We start from the raw sequence: 12,322 nt of genomic DNA on the forward strand, positions 1-12,322 counted from the left end.
AAAAAAAAAAAAAACCCACACTAATAATATCGGTAGCGTACAATGTTTACAGCCGCTCTTACTTAAACAATTACGCATATATACTTAATTATTCCTAGTAAAACTTATCTGAATCAGGAGCTCTTCAAAACACGTTCGTAGCGCACGATTTAGTAATGCAGAGCTTGTAAGTATTTTACCAAAACAAGTTACCATAAGGTGTTATAACCTTATTAAATAAAATCTCAGGAGGAGATATAGATGTAGAAAGTATTTTTAACTTGGGTATAGTATATATTTTTAACTTGGGTCTTGCACTACCTGTGGGATCAGCTAGTCTTGCATAAATTGCAGGCACAAACTTGACATTTTGTCTGTTTGCTTACTTGGAAAAAATGGAGTAAAACCAGGTTTAAAATTGCTTGGTATCTTTAACATAACTATACCCAAGTTAAAAATACTTTCTACATCTATATCTCCTCCTGAGATTTTATTTAATAAGGTTATAACACCTTATGGTAACTTGTTTTGGTAAAATACTTACAAGCTCTGCATTACTAAATCTTGGTATTTCTAGCCTGGCTCCCACTGATGAGACCTCAATATTTCTAGCCTGGCTCCCACTGATGAGACCTCAATAAAGGTCGAAACCGGTCTGGGTAGTGGCCCCTTGCCTTTAATACAAAACATCATACATCCCCTTCTTGGAGATGTGTTTTGGCATTAAGGGTAAATATTAAGATTAGTGATCAGAGCTTGCTCCACCTTTACCACAAGTTGCCTTGGTCTTGCACTACCTGTGGGATCAGCTAGTCTTGCATAAATTGCAGGCACAAACTTGACATTTTGTCTGTTTGCTTACTTGGAAAAAATGGAGTAAAACCAGGTTTAAAATTGGTTGGTATCTTTAACATAATTATACATTATGTTGATAAAAGTATTTGGACAACTACTTGTGGTAAAAAAAAATTATGTTGATAAAAGTATTTGGACAACTACTTGTGGTAAAAAAAAATGTGTTTTATTCATTTCCTGTACCAATTGGGTCCACCATTGGCCTGAAAGATAGCAACTACCCTTTGGGACATGCTTTTAGCCAATTTTTGATATGTAGCTACAGGAATATTCTTCCATTCCTTACACAAAGCTACCCCATTGCTGATGGGGATCTGGTGTGAATTCGGCATTCTAATTCTTCTCAAAGATGTTAGATGGGGTTGAGGTCTGGACTCTGAGCCAGCCAGTCCAACACTTCAACACTGTTTTGTGGAAATTAGTCTTGGACACGCATTGCAGTATGGTGATTGCAAATGTCATGGTTTTGGGCACATCCACTAATGAACCAAGCCCCATTCACCGGAAATACTCCCATACCATTCCATCATGAAAATTATGGAAAACAACTACCATGTTAGAGTAAAACATTAGTTTAATATAAACCAAAATTAACACTTGGCATTTCAAACTTCACATAAAGGTCACCATCTGGAGTATACACATATATATAAAGAAACAAGGAGAGGGCACTAGTGGGTCAAGCGCTATGGACGTGTTTTGAAGAGCTCCTGATTCAGATAAGTTTTACTAGGAATAATTAAGTATATATGCGTAATTTGTTTAAGTAAGAGCGGCTGTAAACGTTGTACGCTACTGATATTATTAGTGTGGGATTTTTTTCTTGCTTAAACTAAATACGAAAACGTTAATATTAGACCTAGTAACCTGCAGAGAGAAAAAAAAAAAAATGGCGGCGGCATTGTCATTCCATGATTTTAATTTGGATTTCAGTCGGTTCGTTAAGTGTGAGGTCTGTTATATGTATTCCTTCGATTACATAAATGATTTGTGGATGTTTAGTGCGGATGGAAGAAGGGTGTGTGCAAAATGTGACCTGAACGAGGAATTAATGAATGCGAATATGAAGTTGATGACAGAAAGTGCTAGTACCGATTGTGTCGCGAGTGCACGTTTGAAAGAGAAGGATGGTGAGAATAGACAGGCGAAAAAATGTTAAAAAATCAGGAAAAAAGAAAAAGAGCGATTTGACAACCGTAATGGATGTTAAAAGGGACGAAAGTGAGGCTGAAAGAAACGAAATTGAGAGAACAAATGAAAGTACAAATGGCGTGATGCAGAAATCGCAAGTAAAAAAAATTGAAAGAATGAATGATAGCGAAAAAAGAATGACTGATGGCGAAAGTTGGACGCATGTTGGAACGAAAGTACTGAACCAAAGAAAGATGAATGACAGTAAAAGTGAGAAGAATGATAGCGAAAGTTGAATGCATGTTAGTCCGAAAGTACGGAAACAAAGAAAGATATGTGAGAGTGAGAAGAATGATAGTGAAAGTTGGACGTATGTTGGACCGAAAGTACGGAAACAAAGAAGGATGAATGAGAGGGAAAGTGAGAAGAGGGGGTCGAGAGTTAGAAAGTTAGAAAGATTTAATGATAGAGTGAATGTGTCGCGAGGTTCGGAAGGTGAATTGGATTGGATGAAGCAAGAAATGGAATGGATGCAGAATGAAATTAAGAGAATTCAGGTCAAAACTATTAAAATAAATCATGATGGCATGAAAGAGTTAACAAAAGATGAGCGAGTGGCGTTGTATGGCGACTCCATTATTAAAGGTGTGCTAGAGGATAAAATGCACAAGGTATGTTTTCCAGGCGGTAAAATGAGTAGAGTGATTGAGGCATTGAATATGAGGCAGGAACGAGCAAAAGAGTTAATTGTATTCATTGGTACAAATGATTTGAGAGAGAACAAAGAGCATGTCAAAATGAATGTCAGGAGACTGCTTGGAAAGATAAAAGAGAATAGTGTGACAGGAAGGGTAGTCAGTGTGTTGCCTAGGTATGATTGTGGTGAAATGAGGTGGAGAGCAAGGATTATGAATGATATTCTGGCTGAAATGTGTGAGGAGATAGGAGTACAGTTTGTTAATGTGTGGAATGAGTTTGAGGGATGAAGTGAGCTGTATGGGAGCGATGGACTGCATTTGAGTGGTTATGGTTCGAGTCGCTTGGAGAGACTGCTGCTGGAAAGTGGAGAAGTGAATAGAGAGAATGAATCAGATCGAGAGGGGAGTGATGTAGAAGAGCAGGAGAGCAAGACAGGAGAGATTGAAGGAGTGGAAATGAATGGGGAAGTGAGTGGTATGAGTATAGAAAATGAGAGAATGGGTGTGCAAGAGGAGCAGGGAAACTGGGAGGCTCAGGGTGGGCAGGGATAAACAGTGTGAGAAAGGTGGATGCTCCAAGAGAAGGTGAGAGCATGTGTAGGCAGGAAAGTAATGGGATGATCAGGGATCAAAAGGAAACAGATGGAATTGCAAAGGGTTCTAAAATGAAGAAGCAGAAAGGGAAATGGCCCCAGTCCAGCATGGAGAGATCACATCGAGTGAGTGGTATCAGTGGAACTAGCTGTAGATCCAGAAATGAGTTGTTGTGTTTGTATACCAATGCTAGAAGTATAAGAAACAAGGCAGATGAAATGGTTGTACTAATGGTTGCACTGCATCTGTGCACCCAGAGATTGTCGGAATAAGTGAGACATGGTTACATGAGTCTGACATCCTGACAGGAATAGAGATGGAAAGGTATGATGTGTTTTGTGAGGATAGAAGGGGTAAAAAGGGAGGGGGAGTGCTATTGATAATAGAGAAAGAGTTATGTCCATACAAGGTAGAGATTCAAGAGGGAAATGGGGCCAGTGGTTTGAGGCAGTATGGTGTGAGATAGAGGTGAATAGAATCAAATACTTGGTGGGATGTTGTTATAGACCTGGTAATGTGGATGGTGGTGATAGTGAAATGTATAGTCAAATAAGCCAAGCAAATAAGAAAAGGGTGATCATTATGGGTGATTTTAATTATGGCAATATAGACTGGAATGAAGAGATAGCAACTGGAAGTAAAGAAAATGAGTTTCTTGAGTTTTTGAGGGATAACTACCTCAGACAGTATGTAACAGAGGGCACAGGAGGATTAAGGGTCTTGGATTTGTTCATCTCATAGGAGGATGTAATTATCAATGAGGTATCAAATCATCCACCAATTGGTGAAAGTGACCATGAGGTGATTACTTGGGTGGTTGCCAGCAGTGCAAGGACCCCTGTGAAAAAAGGGTATATCTGGAACTACAAGGGGGGTGATTATGAAGAGCTCAGGAGACAGCTTCCAGGTGTAGCATGGAATTAGGAGTTAGCTGGAAAAGAGATCAATGCAGCTTGTGGAATTTTCAAAAAATATTTAGTAGATGCAATGTCTAAATGTATACCATGGGTGAGAAGGTTAAATAAGATAGGTGTGAGATGGATGAATAAAGAGATTAAGCATGCAATACAGAGAAAAAGGGCATTGTGGAGGCAGCATAAAAGAAGTGGAAGTAACCAATTTCATGAGGTCTACAAGGACCAAGCAAGGAGCGTGACTTGGTTGGTGAGAGTAGCTAAAGAGAGGTATGAACAGCAGTTAGCTAATGAAGCTAAGAAGAATCCTAGGGAGTTCTTTCGATATGTAGCCAGCAAAAGAAAGAATGATTATGGAAGGATGACATTGATTGGAGGAAATGGTATAAAGACAGCTGTTGCAGAACGTGTGGTGGAGATACTTAATGAGCAGTTCATAAAGATCTTTCAATCTTGTGAATGTGACTCATGGAGGGATTGAGTGCAGTTGATGATGGTTAGGAGAGACTGACTGTAGGTGAGCAAGAGGTATATGGTCAGTTGAGTAAACTAGATGTTAATAAGGCTGTGAGACTTGATAATATATCACCACGTATTCTGAAAGAATGTGCCAGGGAGTTGACATCTGCCTTGACATATTTTTTTAATATGAGTCTTTCACTCGGTCAAGTTCCTAAGTAGTGGAAGGAGGGCAAGATTGTGCCACTTCATAAAGGAGGTGATCGAACTCAAGCATCAAACTATAGGCCTATCTGTGTGTCAGGTGTTGTGGTTAAGTTGTTGGAGAGGTTTGTGAGAACTAGGATCCAGAGTTGGGTTGACAACAATGGCATAATCTTTGATGGACAGCATGGATTTGCTAAAGGGAGGTCGTGTTTTAGTAATCTACTTACTTATTACAATAAAGTGACTGCTTCCTTGGACAGAGGAGAAGATACACAGTAATATACTTGGATTTCGCAAAAGCTTTTGATAGAGTACCTCATGATAAGTTGACACTCAAACTAGAGCAGATGCGGTTGGATATTAGATTAGTGCATTGGATTGGAGACTGGCTATCTGATAGGTATCAACAAGTTGTGTATGGGGGTGCAATATCCAGGAAAAGGAAAGTCACTAGTGGAGTGCCTCAGCGATCTGTTTTAGGGACATTACTGTTTAACTTGTATATTAATGATATTGGCGAAGATTTGGATGGAGATATTCAGTTGTTTGCAGATGATGCAAAGTTGGGATGAAGCATGAAGTGTAGTGAAGATATTGTGGCTTTACAGGAAGACTTGAATAGATTGATTGATTGGGCATGGAAATGGGGATGTGAGTTCAATGTTGCAAAATGTAAGGTTTTAAAATTTGGAAAACAAAGATGGGATGCAGAATTTATGCTTGGTGAGAATATATTGGAAGTAGAGGAAATAAGAGATCTGGGGGTGATAGTGGATAAGGATCTAAAATTTAGGGGACACATAGCCAAAATTGTGAAGACAACACAAAGACTTCTGGGAATGATGCGTAGGACACTGACGTGTAGAAGTAGGGAGATTCTTGTTCCATTGTATAAGGCTTTGATTAGGCCACACATGGACTATTGTGCCCCGATTTGGTCACCTGGTTTTCAGAAGGATGAAGAGATGTTGGAAAGGGTCCAAAGGCGACTGACTAAGGTAGTTTCTGACCTCTGGAATGTCGAGTATGAGGAAAGATTGAAAAGATGTAATTTGCAGAGTCTAGTGGAGAGAAGGAAGAGGGGAGATATGATAGAGACCTACAAGTTGGTAAGGGGTTGTTATAGGATCAATGGTGGAGAAGTTCTACAGAGAATAGTGGGAGATCAGGGGAGAACCAGAGGTCATCCCTGGAAACTGTATAAAGAGGGTGTGAGTAGGGGAGTGAGAGGCAGGTTTTTTTCGTGCAGAGTTGTGAATGATTGGAATGCCTTGCCTGAGAGTGTGGTGTCTGCAAGGAGTTTGAATGTGTTTAAGATGCGGTATGATGAGATGTGTGTGAGATAAAAGGACCTCCTAGATTAGTCTTTGACTCCATGAGGTCTTGTTTAATAATAATAATAATAATAATATTCTTAGGATTTTTATGCCACCATTATTGTTAAGATTGGGGTGGTTAATCAAAATTTCACAGGCTTCTTTAACCTTCTGTTCATACCAGGTTTTTGTATGATGTAATGAGCAAGTACTTTTCCAATCTATTTGGTGTAGGGTGTTAAGAGTGTGATATGAGAGGCCTGCTTCACCAAAATTGTTAAATTTAATGTGTTGTTTGTGTTATTTTTTACAGATAGGGATTGTATGTCCAGTTTCCCCAATATAAGGTAAGTTGCTGGTGCAATAGATGCAATAAACTCCAGGATGTGCCAGTGGAGAGAGGATTCTTAGAGGAGTTGAATATGTTTTTTTTTTAATTTTACAGATGGTTTAAAAGTGGTATTAAGATTATAATGGTGTAGGATTCTATTAATTTTTTCTGATAACCCTTTAATGTATGGGATAGCTATGGTTTTACTGTAATCTCCCATACCATTACTCCCACGCAATTACTTGACAGTTGGAATGATGCAGTCACCCAGGTAATCTCCGTATCCAAAAATGACCACCAGAGTGAAACACGACAGGACCCTTTTCAAATCATCTATGGTCCACGAATGGTGTGAAAAACACTATTCCTGGACCACAGTTGATTGGAAGAGATGATTGTAAAACACACGTGACTGTCCCCCCAATGCCAAACATTGTTTGCAGTTGGGGGGGGGGGGAATCATGTGTGGCTTGTTTGCAGTAGCTGCCATGACTTATTTTAAACAGTATTAACAACACCAAACAATTTTATCAAACGATGTTTTATTGACTGCTTATATTTTGCTGAATTTCAAATCAGCATCATCAGAGCACAACACAGCTTGTATATGCCACAATGAGTAAGTGAAACAATACAATTGTAATGGACAAAAGATCTAAAGTCCTAATTCGGTACCTTCTAATGTTGTTAAAAAAATAAAATTACAGCTATCTGGGAGTTGCTCTTAAGATAACAGTCTCCCAAATATGGTTGCATTGATTTGCCAAAAATTTGGAAGAATATTATCTTAAGAGCAACTCCCACATAGCTGTAATTTTGATAGGAGTGCAAAAAAAGGATAGGTCCTGTCTTAGTAACTTATTCACATTTTATAATAAAGTGACAGCAGAAATGGATAAAGGTAATTATTTTTTTTAACAACATTAGATGGTGCAAAATAGGACTTTAGATCTTTTGTCCATTACAATTGTATCATTTCACTTACTCACTGTGGCATATACAAGCTGTGTTGTGCACTGATGATGCTGATTTGAAATTCAGCGAAATATAAGCAGTTAATGAAACATCTTTTGATAAAAATTGTTTGGTGTTGTTAATACTGTTAAAAAAAAATCATCAATAACCGTCAACACCTAAACTTATCTGTTAGAGTAGTTGCCATGGTAATCTAAAGCTTGCATCTCTCTGCAGACAGTTCTAGTGCTGACAGATATCCCTGCAGTATTTTCCAGGTTGACTGCAAGGTCTGCCGCTGATGACATGCAGAACATTTGAACATTCTGAGACAGAGTTCATCGATCTTGGTCAGTGAGTGTTGTGGCCGACCAGGGCATTTTCTTTTGTGGTAGCACCATCAACTTTCCATCACTAGCAATGGTGGAATTAAGTATACTGAGATGGGTAGTAACATCATGGACAGAAAGACCACTGATGTGATGCCCACCTACCATCCCATGTTAGAAGTCTGTTAGTTCAGCTGAACGTGGCTTCTTGACATTGAGTATAGTGCAAAACATGCAAAATATTCCACCATTTATTGCCAGACTTACACAGACACTTCCTGATTATTTGCATGTCATAGGATCCAAAATTTTCATGGCATGTAAGGTGTCCAAATACTTTTGTCAACGTAGTGTATATAGCTTTGTTGATGTTAATTCCCTTCAGAAAGATTTGAGTAGACTTTTGACTTGAAAAAAAGCATAGGGTTAGTTTTAATATTCATAAGTGCAAGGTGTTGCATTTTGGAGTGCAGAAATATAAGGCTCTGTACTTATACTGATGGCACTGTACTGCAGGAAGTGGATGAGATTCGCGATCTGGGAAGGCATACTGCAAGTGTTGCAAAGACTGCACATCATAGTGAGTCTTTGCAACAACTTTGCAACCTCCTTATCCCTGTATGCTAGTGTCACTGTATAAAGCACTTGTCAGTCCACACTTGGGCTATTGTGCTCAGATTTGATCACCTGGTTTTCATTATGATGTCAAAACATTGGAGACAGTCCAGAAACTCTGGATTGAAGGAATGTGGACTGCTGAGTTTGATGGATAGGAGTAAAAGATGTGATATGATAGAGACATACGTTAGAGGGATTATAAAAAGAGTGGAAAGCAAGAGAGGAATAACCACAGGCCACCCCTGGAAGATATGTAAGAGTATGGTGAAGAGGAATGTGAGGAGTAGATTTTTTACGTGTAGAATTGTGGGTGAATGGAATGCATTCATTACCAAAATAAGTTGGTAATGCAGGGAGTGTTAAGGATTTTAGGATTCAGTATGATAAATATATCATCAGCTGAATAAACCTTCAATGATGAGTCTGCTGACTCCATGGAGGGTATAATAATAATAAAATTTGTCTGTTATGTCACAAAAATATGTCCCTGGAGCATTAGCTGATATCTTTATCACCTTACTATAAAACAAAATTCAATTTAGAATAAGCTCCACCTCCCTTCTGTTAATTAATCTGTTTTTTTTTTCTCCAGTGAAATTCATATTCTAGCACTAAGAATTTAAATTTAAAGAGAATTATATATTAAGGAATTGTAATTTTTTTTGTGAGCATATGAAAATTTAATTTTTATTTTATTTTATTGCAGAGCGGTTTAATGAAACAATGTTTGAAGTCTTTGCTCTATATGTGCTTGGTGTTTGTCATGTTTGTGGCTCATACCAGTGTCCATACTGTCCAGTGTTCAGCTGGGCAGCAAGTGTATGTAGCAGCCAAAAATTATTAATCATGTGGATGATATGGACAACATACAGTGTTATATCAAGAGAGAAGTGATGTATATTTGTGAATTTGTAGGACCAAAATTACTGCCAAGTGCATAGTGCCTTATGGCACTATCTCCGCATGGAGGATGGAGAAGAATATCCTCAGAAAAGAGCATTCGGCTTGCACAACAAGAAGGCACTAAGGATATCAAAGCAATTCTTCTGGCCACATAGTTGTATCATATATCAAGGGACTCCTGTTTGGACAAAAATAAATAATATATATAGTGAAGGAGAGCAAATATAAAATATACATGAAGTCACAAATTTCTGGTTTAATCATAATCAGTCTTCTTAACCTATTTATGTATTTTAAAATTCCAAATTCTGGATTGCATTCTTCCATACAGAGATGGATTTTACGTTTTTTATTGTGATATTTTTTTTCCGATGGACTAGAACATTCTGTTACCAATGGTACTTCGCATTAAGTATCCAAAAATATTGTTAAAGGTCACTAAATATTTAAATGAAGATATACTTTGAAATGTTTCCCACAAGACACAAGAGATGTTTTAAGATATATGAGAATTAACATCGACAGTTTATGACATTACATAAGAGAATTTTAGAGAAAGTGTATACAAATGTACAGTCCTGTTTTTTCATTTTTATTTTGGCAATATTTGACCACTTTTTCACATATCACTTTATACAGTCTCGTGTTTAGGTTAGAGTCCTAATTTTTCTAGATTTCTTGTTAGGCTAATTAAACATCTATAATAAATATCAAAGATGTGAATGCTAATAAATTGCTTCTTCAGGAAATTTAAATATATCAAAGTTTATAGTTTGTAAAAAGAGAAATGAGATGACATCTTACATTGCAACCATGTTTAAAAGTATTTCCAAATGACAGCATATCAAGGCAGAGGAGGAGGAGGAGGAGAGGCAAGCAGGATAACTATTCCAGACAATAAAGCAAGGAGAGACACCAAAGTGAAGTAAATACCAAATACCCTGTTATGTGTGAAAGTGTTTTGGTGCTGTAATCTAGAAGGAGATGATGCTATTTTTTGGTTTTATCCATGATGCCATGACTCCTTGCTATAGCTATGACTTCAAATTATATATATAGGTGGAAAACATGGAAATATCATTTTGAGCTGAATAGCATTGTAAGGATTTCCACTTGCGCAGTCTCATAAATTATCAGAAAGAAATTGCCTTGTTCCTGGTGCTCTCCCATATAACAACTAAGCAACACACAGAAAGGTAATAAGGATAATAAAATTCATGTGTTACAAATGTGACAAGTTATACTGTTTAAATAGTTCGTCTGTGTAAGCTGAAAGATTAACAAGAATAAGCATTCCATCAGCGAAGAGCTAATATGCTACCGTCGGCATAAATATTTCAAGCTCCTTAACCACTTATACTGCCCTTATATCCAAGGTTATAATATTTATAATCAAGTCATTGAAGCCATTTGATTTGATTAGGCTCTTAGCAGACAAAATCTTGAATATTTGTACTTTATAGAGAGAGAGAGAAAGCCACTTCCTTTTTTAATGCCTCTGTTGTTTCATAATTTTCATCATGTTTTGTATCATTATTGTGTAAATAATGTTCCCATCAGTTAGACTGTGTAAGTTTTCTTTAAAGACAATAAAAATTACTTATTATCCACTTTTTATTTTATCTGGAGTATGCTCTTATTTAAAGACTACTTTTGTGGTTTGAATAATAAAACAATTTTTAGCTAGCAGCACATTAAATTATATATATATGAAAAGTTTTTTCCCTTGGGGATAATATATATTAAGGATACCAATACTCCCCCACACCCATAATGTATAACAGTATACATCTCTTAGTGAGATGTGTTTTACATTATGGGAAATACTAAGAATAGTGATCAGAGCTTTACCCACGTTTTACAACGAGTTGCCCTGGTGTTGCACTACCTTTAGACTTGAACTACGTTCAGGCTCAAACTTAAATGTTTTGCTTACTTGGGAGAAGGAGTAAAAAACCAAGTTTATAAAATTACTTGGTATCCTTAATATATATATATATATATATATAAACAAACAATCCCTACCAGTTCTGAATAATAGATGAGTCATAGTTATAAGTCATTTTTAAGTGATGGTTGAGGAAGGGCTGGAAAAAATATGACTGTCATAGAAAGGTATCTATGTAACATCTATATTATTATTATTATTATTACGGGCAACTCCAGGAGTCATTAGACTCATCGAGGGAGGCCCCAAATCATTTTCATCACCACTATTCGACATTCATACAGTATCTATCATACCTCGCCTTAAACTCATTCACTGTCACAGCATCCACCACAGACTCTGGGAGCGCATTCCACTCATTCACCACTCTAAAAGTAAAGAACCCAGCTCTAACACCTTTACTAACCACACTTTTGCCCAGTTTCCATGGATGTCCCCTAGTCCTCCCACAACCAGCCCTGTTCTCAAAAATATCTTCTGAATTAATTTTATAGAAACCCTTCAGTAATTTGAATATCTCAATCATATCTCCCCTCCTCTGCTTATCAACCAATTTTTGCAACCCACAAATCCTCAACCTGTTCTCATAAGGTTCATTCCACAGACCTGCTATCATCTTGGTCACTCGCCTCTGGATCCTCTCCACCTCCTCCCCATCAAGAAGAAACCTAGGTGAAACTTATTAAGGCTCAATACAGAGGAACAATAACCTGCTTGTCAACGTATTCTTCAGCAACCAAGTGATTTGATGAGCTGATTTGGCCACTTTTGCAATGTGCCCCCTAAACTTCAACTCCTTATCCACCAACACTCCTAAATCTCGTGCCTCATCAATTTCCTGAAGTACAATTTCACCAATGTAGTAAACTGCTGCTAATCTTTTCACCCCAAAATGTATAACCTTACATTTTGCCACATTAAATTGACATCCATTCTCCTTAGCCCAGACCTTCAATCTATCCAAATCATCTTGCAAAATTTTGACATCATCTGCATTCACTATTGCCCTACTCAACTTTGCATCATCCGCAAACAAATGAACTGTTCCTCTCAGATCCTTTCCTATATCATTAATGAATATATCAT

General features: G+C 37.4%; 1 protein-coding gene across 5 annotated transcripts in view; it reads left to right on the forward strand.

The window, feature by feature from the left end:
- Window positions 1-10,905, forward strand: part of LOC150103595 (CD109 antigen-like) — a 716,838-nt gene extending 705,933 nt beyond the window's left edge. For all 5 annotated transcript variants that reach the window (XM_090397638.1, XM_090397642.1, XM_090397639.1 and 2 more), the window contains one exon: window positions 9,092-10,905. In XM_090397638.1, coding sequence (XP_090253764.1) covers window positions 9,092-9,279 — 188 coding nt within the window. In that variant the 3' untranslated portion in view covers window positions 9,280-10,905. The remainder of the gene's footprint in view (window positions 1-9,091) is intronic.
- Window positions 10,906-12,322: the final 1,417 nt, after the last annotated feature.

This window comes from Typopeltis vanoorti, chromosome 9 (assembly GCF_054136105.1).
Source record: "Typopeltis vanoorti isolate ZY-2024b chromosome 9, IOZ_Tvanoo_1.0, whole genome shotgun sequence".
Taxonomy (NCBI): domain Eukaryota; kingdom Metazoa; phylum Arthropoda; class Arachnida; order Uropygi; family Thelyphonidae; genus Typopeltis; species Typopeltis vanoorti.